This window comes from Physeter macrocephalus, chromosome 10 (assembly GCF_002837175.3).
Source record: "Physeter macrocephalus isolate SW-GA chromosome 10, ASM283717v5, whole genome shotgun sequence".
Lineage (NCBI taxonomy): Eukaryota > Metazoa > Chordata > Mammalia > Artiodactyla > Physeteridae > Physeter > Physeter macrocephalus.
In genome coordinates this window covers 81415583-81431286 of record NC_041223.1, presented here as the reverse complement: position 1 = coordinate 81431286, position 15704 = coordinate 81415583, and the positions used below count along the sequence as shown (strand labels likewise).

Below are 15704 nucleotides of genomic sequence, written 5' to 3'. Positions count from 1 at the left end.
GGTCCGGGAGGATCCCACACGCCGCGGAGCGGCTGGGCCCGTGAGCCATGGCCGCTGAGCCTGCGCGTCCGGAGCCTGTGCTCCGCAACGGGAGGGGCCACAACAGTGAGAGGCCTGCATACCACAAAAAAAAAAAAAAAAATCTTGATCTATCACCAGGCCAAGATCTGAACAGAATGGTAAGGTTTGGCGCCTCTGTTTCCCTCTGGGTGTTTCTAATTACACCATTATCCAAAACTTTTTAACTTTTTTCTCTCCCTAACCAAGCGTCGTCACTCTTCCCCATTCAGCCCTTCATTCCTTGGTAAACATGCCAAACTGCCACACTTCACACAATCGTAGTGGACCTTGGGTTCATGAAGTCGTTACTCAATGAAGGCAGCATAACAGCTCTTCTACAGAGAAAGACCCGAGTCTGAAGAGCCAAGACACTTAAACGGCTATGAACTTCAGACAAATTATGTGACCCCTCTAAACGTCAGTTTCCAAAACTATCAAATAGGGCGACTTCATCTACACTTTTTAGGGTCCCATGAAATTACAGCACCTAGCACAGAGGGAACTATACATGTCAAGTCTAGTCCCCTTTACTGACAAGGCCATCCTGTCACTCCTTAAACATTTCAAGTAATAGAATGTTACCATCTTGCAGCCTAGGCAAACCACACACAATTATATCTACCAGAAAATTCTCTCTTCTACTAATATGAAAATGCCACGAGTTCAAAGGAGGAGCAGATCAGGACGAGCTGAAGCAGCAGGCGGCAGTTCCATTCAAAGCGGCTTCCTGAATGCAGTGGGGCCTCAAGTGGGCCAGGGGAGACGGGTGAGGGTCAGATGCGCAGAGAAGACTTAGAAGGTTAATCGTTCATTCACTCATTCATTGACTCACCGTCATCAAAAATGTGCTGAATGCTTATTATGTGCCAAGAACTTTCTAGATGGTGGGGATCCAGAAGGGAAATACAACACATGGAAGTCCCTGCCCTCATGAGCTACAGGTTCCAGTGGAGCAAGAGAGAGACACAAACAAGTTATAAAATATTTAGGATCTCAGATTGTGATAAAGGCTATGGAGAAAAGAAAATTAAGTGGGTACGGAGAACAGCAAGTGCTTAGAAAAAAAGCTGGGATGAAATTTTAAATACAACGGTCAGGGAACACAACACTGATGAAGTGGCATTCGAGCAGAGCCCCAAAGCAAGGAAACAGGCGATATCTGTGGAAAGGGCTCCAGACGGAGAGAGTAACAAGCACGAAGACCCTGAGGAAATTCCAGTAGGATTAAAAACCACACACACATGTAGAGTGAGGGCACAGAGCGTCTCTGGTCAATAGCTTCTAACAAAACGTGAAGGATAATAGCATAAGTGAAAATAGAGGCGGAAGACACTGCAAAGGGTCTGGACTCCCAAATTTGATTTTATGCTATTAGCAACAAGGACTCACTGAACAGTTATGAACAGGCCAGTGAAATGAATGAAACCACAGCTTAAGAAAAAGCGTAATGAATACTCGATTATTCAGAGTTTACAATTATCTGTTAACTACACATTAACTAAAAGTAACTTGCTTTTTCTTCACCTCTTCAGATGCTGCCTCAATTAACACCAACTTTCAATGTTACGTGAAAAGATGAATTTAAATAATTAGCGTCTTTATATTTTTGACATATATATTTTATATATTAAAACTACGGCTTTAAAAAAAAAAAAAGCCTTGATATGGGGAAAGCAGAAACTGTTGGCTAACATGATATTCTAAATTAGCTACAAAGTTCAACTACTTTTTTGTCTTTCACATTCACGAATAATGGAGATGGCTGATTAAGCCCACTTCGTGTCTTCGGCATCAGTAATCAACCAGTGAAACACTGATAAATCACAATTTCAACAAGCATCACTGTGGAACATACTAGTCTTGTTTGCATTTTTAGCGTGAAGACTCAATGCAAAGACTAAGCCAAATTCTGTACCTGTTTGAGAATAGCAACCTATAATTACATAAACAGATGTTTTCAACAGTACAAAAAAGAATGTGATGATCTCTGAAACATGAAATATGTAATAATATGCTGCAGACCATAATCAAATGTTTTAATTTGACTTGAAAAAAATCTGTGACGTCAGTCAGCAAAGTAACATCAAATTTATATCTGAAGAGCTTACCATAGGAGATGTCCTCTGCAAACAAAGTCAGCCTTTAGAGGACGGGGAGGACGGACCTGGTGGCTGGGCCTGCTGCACCCACCAGGTCAGCAGAAGCAGGCCTGGAACTGAAACAGGGCAGCAGAGCAGCAGTGACACCGGCAGCCCCGCCACCTCCCCTGTGCTGGGCCGGGAGCTCTGAGTATTACATGAAAACAAATGTTCGGAGAAAATTCAACATAACTATTCTCTCCAAGGAGCCTACGAAAACTTAGGGTTTCGGTAAAAAGAAATAGAAGTTTCAAAAGTAATTTTCTTTTCGTGCCCCTTTTCTACTAAAATATTATACTGAGTTCCACGTTTCTAGCCAACACGAAGGAACAGACACTGAGTTTACCCTATGGACTTAAAAAAACCGTAAAAACCAAACAAACTATATAAGACAATATTCCTGAAGAGACTGGGAACGAAGAGACGGAAGAGAAAGCACTTCCTGCCTGGGGAAAGTCCACACCATGCACCGGGAAGATAAATCGAGGGGCAGCCGGTGGTCTCCCTACAATGGAGCCAGGAGTCCACAGAGACCAAATGGCTAGATTTCCTAAGGCAGAGTACAGAAGAGGAATGATGCACACAGAGAACGCCTGTTCTGTAAAAGGTCACCTTCAGGTACACAACCAAGTACTATTAACCTGCAAGTATGAGGAAACCACAGAAGACGGGGAAAGTACCATCCAGAACAACGAGAGGGAATACTCATAAACCTCAAAACAGTCAAGAATCGTGTCTGTGCCCATCAGCCAGATCAGAGAACCTCATCACTCATGGAGCATCAGATGTGGAATTCAGAAGAATCTTGCCTTATTAGCGGGGAAAACTAACTCTAGAGTAAATGCTGCTCTAGTTTCACCTAACAAAGCTTACAAGCAAGATCTGAAAGGGTCAGACTATTTCCAAATAACTGCATCAAAAGAAAAAAAAACCCTCAAGCATATTTATAGAAACACAAAAAAATCCAGAACAAGCAAAATTCACAATATCTAGCATCCAATAAAAAATTACCAGGCATGCTAGAAAAGCAGGAAAATACTATCTATAGAGAGGAGAAAAGTCAATCAATTGAAACTGGCCCCAAAATTACATAATGATAAGATTAGTAGACAAAGACATTATTATCACCTGTGATTTCCATATGTCCAAGAAGTTACAGAAAAGACTGAACAAGTAGAGGCATGGAATGGGATGGGGGGGGAATATATATATGTATATATGTATGTATGTATGTATATGTGACAACTACAAATGCAAACTACAACGCCTGAGATTAAAAAACACACTGGGGAGAATTAAGAGATTAGACAACACTTAAAAATATATTAAAGAGGACTTCCCTAGTGGTGCAGTGGTTAAGAATCCGCCTGCCAATGCAGGGGACACGGGTTCGAGCCCTGGTCCGGGAAGATCCCACATGCCACGGAGCAACTAAGCCCGTGGGCCACAACTAATGAGGCCGCACACCTAGAGCCCGTGCTCCGCAACAAGAGAAGCCACCGCAATGAGAAGCCCTTGCACCACAACAAAGCAACTACACTACTGGGCTCTCACCAGATAAATGGAAACTTACACAAATGTAGAGCGTTATTTGTAACAGTCAAAAACTAGAAACAGCCCAGAGTTCCTTCAACGAGTGAATGATTATACAAACTGTAGGACATACATACCATAAGATTCCACTCCTTTTTAAAAAATTTTATTTATTTGTTTACTTTTGGCTGCGTCGAGTCTTCGCTGCTGCACTCAGGCTTTCTCTAGTTGCGGCGAGTGGGGGCTACTCTTCGTAGCGGTGTGCGGGCTTCTCATTGCAGTGGCTTCTCTTGTCACGGAGCACGGGCTCTAGGTGCGCGGCTCAGTAGTTGTGGCACACGAGCTCAGGAGTTGTGGCTTGTGGGCTCTAGAACGCAGGCTCGGTAATTGTGGTACACGGGCTTAGTTACTCCATGGCACGTGGGATCTTCCCGGACCAGGGCTCAAACCCGTGTCCCCTGCATTGGCAGGCAGATTCTTAACCACTGAGCCAGTCACCAGGGAAGTCCCAATTCTACTCCTTAATAAAACAGAAAACTATTAATACATGTAACAACCTGGGTGAATCTCCCAAGAATTACACTGAGCAAATAAAGCCAATCCCAAAGTATCAGACGTTCCTATTTATATAACACTTTTTAAATGACAAAATTGTACAAGTGGAACCAAATGTAAAATAGACAGCTAGTGGGAAGCAGCCACATAACACAGGGAGATCAGCTTGGTGCTCTGTGACCACCTAGAGGGGTGGGATAGGGAGGGTGGGAGGGAGACACAGGAGGGAGGAGATATGGGGATATATGTATATGTATAGCTGATTCACTTTGTTATAAAGCAGAAACTAACACACCATTGTAAAGCAATTATACTCCAATAAAGGTGTTAAAAAGAAAAAGGTACCTTTCTTTGTCAAAAAAAAAATTAAAGCCATTTTTATAATCATTAAAGATTCATAACAGTTTAAATTTAAAAAAGAATTTTACAAGTGGAAAACAGATTCGTGGTTGCCAGAAGCAGGGATGGGAGGGGGCAGGGGGGATGGGAGGAAGGCGTGTGTGGCTATAAAAGGGCAACACGAGAGATCCTGGTGGTGCTGGAACTGTACAGAAAACATGTGCGCACGCACACACGAATGCAAGTAAAATTGTAGAAATCACCGTAAAATTGGAAATCGTATCAATGTCAATATCCTAGTTGTGATACTGTAGTTTTGCAAAATGTTGCCATTAGAGGAATCTGGGTAAAATGTATTCTTTTTAAACAACCAACATATATTAAGTATGACTCAACGTCACAAAGTCTTAGTTTCTCTACATATGCTCTGATTTATATCTTTCATTCCATCCCAAACACACATCAAAGGGAGAAAGCAGCTATCACCTCAATTAAATGGCACAGAGAAAGATGGCCAATATTTTTAACTTTAACTTTAATCTTCAAAACAGATTAAGAAAACACTAGAAATGCTCAATGCTGTACATTGAGAAAACTGTACCGTAATCATTTGGCAATAAAAGCAGTAAATTACATGGTACAAAAAAATCTTAATAAACTAAAATCCTACTAAACATTCCCTCAGTTTAAACTGTTTTCATATGAAAAGGGTACATGCCAAAGAAATTCGTTGTAAATGTAAAAACAATGATTACTTCATGAAAATGATAATCCTTGTTATTTAAAATTTAAAAATCAGGGCTTCCCTGGTGGCGCAGTGGTTGAGAGTCCGCCTGCCAATGCAGGGGACGCGGGTTCGCGCCCCGGTCCGGGAGGATCCCACATGCCGCGGTGCGGCTGGGCCCGTGAGCCATGGCCGCTGAGCCTGCGCGTCCGTGAGAGGCCGCAACAGTGAGAGGCCCGCGTACCGCAAGAAAAAAAAAAAAAAAGTTAAAAATCAGAACAGCACTGTCAATTGAACTTTCTGAGATATGAAAACATTCTTTAATCTGCACTGTCCAACACAGTAGCTATTAGCCACATGTGTGGCTTTCAGGCCTTGATATGTGACTAGTGGGAGTAAGGAAGTGAATATTTAAGTTCGCTTAAACAGCATATGGCTAGTGGCCAACCACACTGGACAGAGCAGATCTAGAACTTACAGAAAAGTTCAGAAAAGAATACGAACACACACAATGTAAAAATAATCATCAGTGTAGTAGACAGTCATATTTCTCACCCACAGCACTATCGGCCTCTGGGGCAGAACCATTTATCGTGCAGGATTTCCCTAAGGAGAATACAGTCCTTTCAAACAATAAAGGTTTCTTCCCCCAAATTTGATTTTTTGGCCACTCTTGATATTACAGGGTATTATTTCATTCAAAGGAATGACTGAAGCTACAGAGTTAAGAGCAATAGTACATTTTGACCAGCAGAGGGCAGAGAGACGTCACAAACACCACTCACTCTTTGCCAATTTCAAATGTCTGAGAAGTCCAAACGTACTGAATCCAAAGACACTACTGTATTCACTTACACAAAAGGGACTGTACTTCCTGAAGTAAAAGAGGAAATGTGCTAAAAGAAACGTATATTTTTCGAAAATAAACTAACAGGTCTCCCCAGAAAAGTTTTGTCAATTTTATCAGTTTATTTAAGAGTTAACTATAATTCCTCAAACAAAACAAAATAACCCTGGCAAATAAAATGTCAACCAAGCCTTAATTTCAAGGTCATTTACTTACATATTAACACTTTTCCATGGGTTGCAAAATAAATTCTAAACAATTTTCCTCACAGTGTAAACGTTGTCAGAATCCACAGGAAAATAAAGCATTCGATTCAAAAATAAACGAAACGCGGAAAACAAAACAAACAACGGCATTCGGCAAAGGTGCTAAGAAGCGGCCCAGGTGTGCATGAGGACCCCCAGAGAGACGCCGGCACACTGAGACCCGCCCTGTCACTGCCGACTCCAGGGCGGCTGGGCTTCGCTCCACCACACTCCCGCAGAGCCCGAGAGGCTTCCCGTCCACCGGCCCACCGCCCCTTGCAGCCCCGCCCTCCCTCGCACCACCAGGCCTCGGGCCGCCCCTCTCCCAAGGCTTCTCCCAGCAGCCAGCGCAGCCCCCAGCTCCCGGCGACTCCACCTCCCTCCCTCCTCCTCCCTGCGGCCCCGCCCCCAACCCCGCCCCCGCCCCCGCCCCCGCCCTGCAAGCCCCTTGGCCGGGAGCGGCCAGGGCAGGCCTCCGGTGCCCGACGGCCCCTCCCTAGCCTTCCCCCTGGCGCCTGGAACGTGAAAGGCCGGTGCACTAAGTGGACGCCCGAGCCGCTCCCAGCTCCTCCTCCCCAGAGTGACGGCCGCTCTCCTCCTCCAAGCCTGCTCCCCCCTTCCTTCCCCAACTCCCTCTCCAAGGCTGGCCCTACTCGCTGTGCTTTCGGCCTGCCTGTCCCCTTAGAGCGAAGGCTCCTGCGGGGCAAGGCAGGGCAAGGAGGGCTTCTGTCCTACGCCTCTAGCTAATGTCTGCTCTAAGGGACCAGCAGATAAAGGGCAAAAAAAAGAGAGAGAGAGAGAGAAAGGTAACTGCCTTCTTCTCCTGAGCCTTCCATAAAGTACTCTTGAGTGGGAGTTGTCTCAGGATTTGCTCAATTTCATTGATTACCAGACAAAACATAATTCACAAATGCTTCCTTCAAAGTAGTAAAATAACTACGAGTGCTAAAAAAACCAAAACCAAAACAAAGACCTGATAAATTATCAAACCCTTACTTTATGCAGGACACCACTTCACAAGCTCAGTTAACCCTCACAATCCTGAGACACAGGGATCACCGTTTTACATGTAGTGACACTGAGGCTTAAAAGTTTAAATACCACACTCCCACCATAAGGAAGGAAGGAGGGAGGGGAGGGGAAGAGGCGAGGAAGGGAGAGAGGGAGGGAGGGCGGGAAAGGGAAGGGGAGAGGAGGGGAGAAAAAAGAAAAGGAACTCCAGAGGCAACAATGGGAGAGCTGATTTCAACACAGAGCTTCCGCCTTCAAAGCCCGTGCTTTGAGCTACTGAACTAGGATGCCTCTCAAGGGTAACAGCAGAGCAAAAGTTAGGAAATATATAACTACATTATTTTTTATTATATTTACCTCCTTAAACTTGGGAAGAAAGAATATGTAAATAAATTCAAAACATCCATAAAGACTCTATAAAACTAAGAAGATTCTTTAGAGAACTAACAAAATCTACAAATACAGCATTCCTGTGCCATTTTCCAAATGTTGATTTACTCTGGCAAAGAAGTTAAACTGTGGTAATCATTTAAGAGTACGCTGGTCATCAGGATGATATAAGATAAAAGGAGAAAATAAAATGAAGCTTAATTTTAAGAATCAATAATCTTTGTTTCACCTGACTGCCCTAAAGTTTAAGCCTTGTCAAACCGATTTCTCACTTTGTTCAGGTGACTATCATTCAGAAATTCAGCTTAAAAGTTCACAAGTTTGAGAAAGCATATTACATTTTCCTTTATTTTGTTTACTTTTTTAATAAATATTCTAGTACTTTTTGTTTGCAAAATTTCTCTCTCAAGCAGAAAGATATTCAGTATTTACAACTATCTCTTTTTTAAACTATTCTTGACACTATTTAAACTATTCTTGACACTATTTCATGAGAGGACATGGGCTTTCAGTGAACACAGCAGACACCAAAAAACAGCATTCCAAGTTTTAAAGCATGTTTGTATTACAGCTATTGCCAAATCTATGTTTAAATAAACTTGGGTAAGTAAATACTTAATATGTAATCATTCCTCATTCAATTTTTTCTTAATATTCTGCCATTACACAGATACAGTTTGGTTAAGCACAAAAACCCAGAATTTACCTCCCTTCTCATTTTGTACAACGGCTGAATTTAAGGAGAATTTAAAAATTGAAAAGCTGAGAGATACCTTCTGTGAAGGTCAAGGGCAGTAACACATTCCAGTTGTCTGGAAGACCATCTGCTGCTTTGGCCTCACAAAGCAGAAAATGTGGTTCACTGCCACATCCTCTCACTGTCACAGCTTGGAGCAAGGCATTTCACCTATTAATTAGTTAATTAATCTCTAATAGGAGACCAGACCAGGTACACGACAGGTCTCTTCTATCTCTAAACTTTTTACAATTTCATAGTTACAAAAAAAGTAGACTTTTCAGAGACTGAAAATCTGTGCAAAGTGCTCGACCGTTACTTATTCACAGGCTGAGAGCGTCTAGGGCAGGGGTTCCCAACCCCTGGGCGCAGGTGGCACCGGTCCGCAGCCTGTTAGGACCCGGGCCGCAGTGCAGGAGGTGAGCGGCGGGCAGGCGAATGAAGCTTCACCTGCCGCTCCCCGCATTACCGCCTGAACCATGCCTCCCCTCCGCCCGCCCCCGCCCCCACCCCCGCCGCTGGCCGTGGAAAAATTGTCTTCCAAGAAACCGGTCCCTGGTGCCGAAAAGGTTGGGGACCGCTGATCTGGGGTAAATGATGTGGCTGGCACCAAACTCAGAGGAATGAATGTTCCTGGAAGGACCCAACGACTGGTCATGAGAAAAATGTGAAAATGACAGCCATCCCCACCTCCAAATGAAGGAGCAAATCATAAAAGACTAGAAATGACCAACAGCATATTAAAAATGTTCGATTTAAGAGTGTCAACAAATGCAGTATAGAAGTGTGACACCGCCTGCATCAACCCCATTTACTGAAACTTCTCAAGAACACGAATACCCAGTGGCAGGCTGGGGGCCCGCTGGCGGGGAGGCCTGGCGGTACACAGACGGCAGGCGTTCCCCTGCAGCGCTCCCAGGGGCGCCTTCCACAGCCGAGATCTGCTCGCAGGAAGCTCCGCGCTCACACAAAGCTCTGGCGGCAGGGCTGTCTGCAACCACAGGAGCTAGAAAGTAAGTACCCATCACTGAGGGGTCAGATCAGTTTAAACTACTTTTGAATTATTGATACTCTTAAGACACTTACTATTAGCAAGTATTCTGTGCGGAGAACACCCTCAAATCTCCTTCAGTACCCCCCTACCCTCACTCTCGGCTAAAGACTTCACCGAGCTGACCCCTCACACTGCAGACCCTCTCACTCTCACTCCTCCTCAACGCTCAACGTTCGTCCTGACCTTCTTCTCCCGTCCAGAGCTAACCACGTCCCCTGTCGGCAACTAGTCTTGTGTTCACGTGTTAACTATATACGCCACGCTTCCTTCTTGGAGAGGTTGCCCGCTCTTGGCCTTGGAGAAGGAACCCCACCTGCTGTTCCTGCAGCCCCCTTATGACCCAAAGAAAGAGACAACCACGTACAGGAAGCCAAAGAGCAGGTCAGACAGACTCAGGAGCTGAGCTGGTGAGGCACAGGCAAGCAAACGAACAAGACAGGCAAGTGGTTAGGAAGGGGAGAGCAGGCAAGAGCAGCCACGCCCCAGGGGCCCGGAGGCCAGAGCCACAAAGCTGGCTGCCCGGGGACCCTCTAGCTTCCCGGGTCAGGCTGTGGGTGCTCTTTGGCTCACTCTGATGCCAGCTAAGACAGAGCCATGGGACAACATTGATCTGTTCACACAACCGCCCACCCCTCCCGATTTCTGGGGTGCCTGAGGACGGAAAGCCCAAAAAGCTCTACTTCTCACGTTCCTTTGTAGTTAGACTTCCGAACGAGAATTAGTTTCTACCAGCTGGATGCACTCATGCAGTACTTGAAAGCAAAAGTGAGGTAGAGACTATCTTCCTGCCTTCCTGGTTGTTTTCTGCAAGAAAACCGGAAGGTAGAATGTCTAGTCTCCAGCTGAGTCTTGGGTGAGAAGCAGCGGTTCTGAGGGATGACGGGAACACCCCACATTCCAGTACCAGGGTACTGGTAGGGGTACCAGGGCAGCTGCAGCTTTCTAGTCCCAGGGTCACAGCTAACTTGGGGCTTTCTCACACTGAACAGTCCAGGGACAGCCTCCGGGCTGGCGGCCCCCTGGCAGGTCAGCCCTTCTGTGATCTGGGACCGGCTCTTCCACCCCTCCTAGGCCTTTCACAAGCACCTAATTTCCTAGAGTAAAGCATTTCTGCCAACACACCCAGAGTGTTCTGTTTTCAGAGCTGAAGCCCTACTAAAACAACCTCAACTTAAACATACAAAAAGAATATATGATTCTAGTATTCAAAACCAATGGCTTTTATAAATCTGACTAAACAAAGTTTTACATAAGCTAAAAAAGAAAAAGTTAGAAAAAGAAAAATATTGAGTGAGGTCTTATTTTCCAGAAAGAGAATCACCAAAGTCACAGTGACCCTCATCAAACACTTAATATACTGCATGAAATACTTCCAAGAACCACTGAGATAAATTAGCTTTTCAGATACTGCTCGTATCGTGGTTATTCAGTTTTCATAAACAACGTCTTAAACTGGCAGCATACGTCGTTCTCGCGCCGAGCATGCTTCTCCCCCCTCCTCGGACATTTATTCATTCAACAAATATTTACCAAGCGCGACAAAAATCCCTGACTTCCTACACTCTAGAAAGGGAGACAAATATTAAACAAAATTAAGTACACAATGAGTGAGGACCTAACCTAACCTAGGAGCGGAGGCCAGGCCATATGCACATCTGGAAGAAGAACACTCCAGGGAGAGAGAACATCAAGTGTGAAGGCACGGCGACAGAAGCCTGGTTAGTAAGTATGTTCAGGAGCAGGGACGGCAGTGTGCACTGCTCTAAGGGCTTTGGCTTTTTACTCTGACAAAAATAATGGAGGGTTTCGGGTACAGCAATGACGTGATCTAACTACCTAACCTGACTTTTTAAAGGTCATTCTGGCAGCTGGGTTAGAACCGGCCATAGAGGCAAAAATAAAGCTGGGAGACCAATTGCGAGACTACTGCAGTTCACAAGGGGAAAATTCCAAAGTCTGGGGGCTGAGCGAAAGGGCACAGGAAGATGGGAAGACTGTCCAAGGAGCAGGCCTGGAGGAGGAAGATGAAGAATTAAGTTAAGCCATGTTAATTTCGAGCCCCTGGATGAGCAACCCACGCACCGGATATATGAGTACGGAGTCCTGGGATGAGATCAAGTCTTTAGTCTCAACGAACATATGTTATCAGGAAGTCATCCACTCACAGTCGATAATTAAAAGCAAGAGACCGTATGAGACCGGCAAGGGAGAGAATACAAACGGAAGCGAAGTGATTCAAGAACTGAGGCCTGTGGGGGGCAAGCCCCCCTCCTCTTCTGATCAAACAACAACGTTCAATGCTGTTTTACTTAGGTTAACTCTAGTTCCTTTTCTATCCCCTACGATGGAAAGTCTTAAATACAGACAGCTCTGGGGTCAGGATTCATTAGCGCCTTATACAACGTCAGTTTGTATGGCAATGAGCAGCCGTGCCTTATGCACAAGGGGTGCTCAGAAAATACATGTGAAATGAATACTTTTTAAAATACATCTCTATTGGAGTATAATTGCTTTACAATAGTGTGTTAGTTTCTGCTTTATAACAAAGTGAATCAGCTATATGTATACATATATCCCCATATCTCCTCCCTCTTGCGTCTCCCTCCCTCCCACCCTCCCTATCCCACCCCTCTAGGTGATCACAAAGCACCAAGCTGATCTCCCTGTGCTATAGGGCTGCTTCCCAATACTTCTTTAAGTAACCCCTGGATAAAATATAAGTTAGGGATCAGCCTTAGAGGTTCTGGTGTATTTTCATGGTTTGCTGCCGTTCTTTTCATTGTGTTCTTAAAAAAAACAGGATAAGGAAGAAGAGAAATTGGTACCACACTCATCACTACATTTTCAAACACTTTATTAACAACAGCTAGTCAGTACTTAAACAGCTCCATGATAATCCTTTTTCTGATCCAGCATCCTTAAATGAGTAGGGTCTACCATAAAGAGCCAACAGCTAATTTATTTACTCCTTAATCACTCTGTCTTTGTAATAATAGTTTATTTGAAGGGGTTTTTTTTTAACTTCTTTTGGTCTCTTGGTATGTTTACACAGACTCCCAGCATGTTCAGAATAGTTGATAGGATATTGAAAAACAGTCATTTGGTACGAGATTACATAAATGTCCAGATACATACTGTCAGTCAAGACTAGATGACTAATATAGTCTTCTAACTGAAAAGAAAAAAAAATGCACACCAAGGTGAACTGAACATTTTTTAAGTCCAGAAGGGTCCTCCTTATTTGCTGATGGCTTGAGTTTATTCCTTAGGCACAAAAACTAGAATTTTTTCCTAACTTTTATTATCAAAATTTTTCAAATACAGAAATACACAAAGAATAGTATAGTGAACACCCACATACCCACTGCCCAGATTCAACAATTGTTAATATTTTGCCATCTTCATCTTTTGTGTGTGCTGAAGCTTCTTAAAGTAATTTCAGGCAAAAGACATCACCCCCCTAAATACTTCAGTATGAAGCTTTAAAAAATATGTTTTCTCCCCATAACCACAATTACCACACCTACCAAATTAACAGTAAGCTCTCAATGTCCTCTAATACTCAGTACATATTCTACTTCCCAAAACTGTTCCTCCAAAAAAATTTTTTTTGTAAAGGACTTTTTCAAAAAGTATAGTGCCTTTTAACTTAGAAGAGCCCCACTCCCAACTTTTTCCTTACCACTGACTTGGTAAAGAGATGTTAAGCCCAGGCTTAACATAAATAATAATTACAACCTCCACTTTAAATATTTTCAGGGGACACATACATATACGAAATGTCTTCTGATCAGTATAATGCTCCTTACTTTGTGTGAATTCTAAAAATAACTGGAATATAAATATTCAAGGTGTACCATAAATATTAAAGCTCAGCTGAGTGATATACTGGTCTAAAGATCTGTTACTCAGCTGTGGTGTATCAGTAAGTATTGTTTGGGACTGATACTCTCCCTCTATAAAAACTTTTAGACTAAAAGAATTTAGTATAGATCTGATGTGAATAAATAAGCTTATTCAATCTGAACATATAGTAACTTTAGCTGTTACATACTAAGTAATATATACATAAGTGTTTTATACATTCGTTTAAACATATGAAAATATTTTTCCAGGTTTTTCCAATTACATTTGTATCTCACAAGGTGTGGGCTGCAGACTATCACCATACTTCGAATACCTGATAACAGTTTCACTATGAAATTTAAGAACCCCAACGATTTTTTTGCCTTCTAGTATGCCTTGTAGCTTTTACCTGACGGCCGGACATGCTGTCCTGGGTAAAAAAAACTGCTGTAAATAGGCCTCAGCAATGTGGTGGTGAGGGGCTGGGGAGTGGAGCGTGCTATAGCCCTGTGACTAGGTTTCAGTTTGCCAGTGAGTCTCTGCCTCTGTACTGGGAACTTCACAAACCTTTCTCCCCCCACCCCCCGCCCGCCTTCCTTCGGGTGGACAGGACGGCTAGATTAGGCAGGAGTTGGGATTTCCCTTCTATCACTTGAAAGGCTAGAGCTGCCTGGAGTTAGGTACTTCCCTTCCTTCCCCCGCGTCAGTTAAGCTCTACTGAAATAGTTTCTCCCAGGGCCTACCCTGCTAAAAAGAACAGAATGCTCTGGTGCATTTCAGAATGGTTCCTTCTCCCCTCCTCCTGCCAGAAGCACTAGGAGCTTTTCTCCCGCATGCACTGCGTCCAGCCCCTTGAGGTTGAGCTCACAAACATGTGTTTGTGAGCTCCTGAGTCCCCCCAGAGGGAGCCTCCAGCAATTCATCTACTGCAGTTTGCGTTTTCCCAGCTCAGTACTGGTTCCCAGAGTTGTGATGGAAGTTGTGATTCTCTGTATTCACCTGTCTCTGCAAGTTGGGGGACAGCAGTTTGCCCTGTGACCTCATTTTTCTGACGGACCTAAGCAGAGCTGTTGATTGTTCAGTCTGCTCAGCTTTTCCTTGTCGTTAGGATGGAGTGACACCTCAACCTCCTTCCAGTTTCGAAGCCACACCCGAATCCAGAAGTCCCCTCCACTATTTTTTGAAAACTAGAAAAACATTTATTTTAGGTAAAAACCACTCACTTGTTTCCTGTTGTTTACAGGCATACTTTAACAAATAAGTTAAAAACAAGCAAAAGTGTAACTGCCTTAACGTGGGACAAGAGATAAAAGGTCAATAAAGAAGGCAACCACCTGATAGCCTTGTCTTATCTACGGAAGTGAAACCGCTGTCTCCACTAAAAAATTCCAAATAACTAATTTTCAGTCAATGAGAGGGAAAACTGCTTCTGTACAACAGTTGAGCACAATTTCCACAGGGAAAAAATATTTATTTGAATGTGACAATACGGGGGAAGTAACAGCAGCAATAGACTAGTGACCTGTACATATAAAAATAATAATTTAATGAAAACAGAAGAGGAAACCACGTTACAAAGAAGAGAAAGTATCTGTATCAAATATTTCAATAGAATTTATCTTTTTTTTACTTCCTATAATAACCACATCAAAAAGTTAATCCTTCTGAAGTAATCAATTACATCTATAAACATGTTAAAATAAATACAATGCAGAAAATTTTCACAACAATAAAACCTAGCCAAAATCAGGAGGAAGAAGCACTTTTCTTACATCTGAAACCTCGGACAATTCTCTTAACAAGTAATTGGGAGGAAAAAGAAAACAAAAAGTATTTTTTGCTTTATTTTTAAAATTCAGCTATAAAGGGCACTTTAAAACTGTGCGTCTATGACTATCTCTTCAGCATTTATATCAATATGTTAACAAGACTGCCATGTCTTTTTAAATGTGCATTGCAAAATGTCTCCCTCTGGCACCCAAGCTTTCAGTCCCACATCTGAATTACTCTGAGATCCTTCCAGGTGGGAACAGAGAGCATCAGTACAGTTTTCTTACTGAATCATGAAATAAAATACGGTGAAATGAGATAAAATAAAACAAAATATGAAATGAAACAAATACAGATTGTCAACCTTCCTACCACTAGATTACCATCCGCCCCCCCCCCCCCCCCCCCCGCCCCCCCCCCCCCGGAACCCGGGAGCCCTTTAGGCCCCCCCCCCGG

At 43.4% G+C, this 15704-nt stretch overlaps 1 protein-coding gene across 8 annotated transcripts in view; it reads right to left on the bottom strand.

The window, feature by feature from the left end:
• The window catches only part of SMAP1 (small ArfGAP 1), a 153634-nt gene that overhangs the window by 124572 nt on the left and 13358 nt on the right, over positions 1 to 15704 (bottom strand). Inside the window, exons 1-2 of one of the 8 annotated variants that reach the window (XM_055087647.1) lie at positions 6413 to 6640; positions 3869 to 4251 (exon numbers count right to left, since the gene is read on the bottom strand). The exons of 3 other annotated variants lie outside the window; for them this stretch is intronic. Coding sequence is in view for 1 of the 5 variants with exons in the window: in XM_007110975.4 (XP_007111037.1) it covers positions 893 to 992 (100 nt within the window). In the remaining 4 variants the exon portion in view is untranslated. Of the gene's footprint in view, positions 1 to 892; positions 1457 to 2168; positions 2943 to 3868; positions 4252 to 6412; positions 6641 to 15704 lie in introns of those variants that run through there. 4 more of the 8 variants (XM_055087648.1, XM_028494689.2, XM_007110977.4 and 1 more) reach the window with 4 other exon arrangements.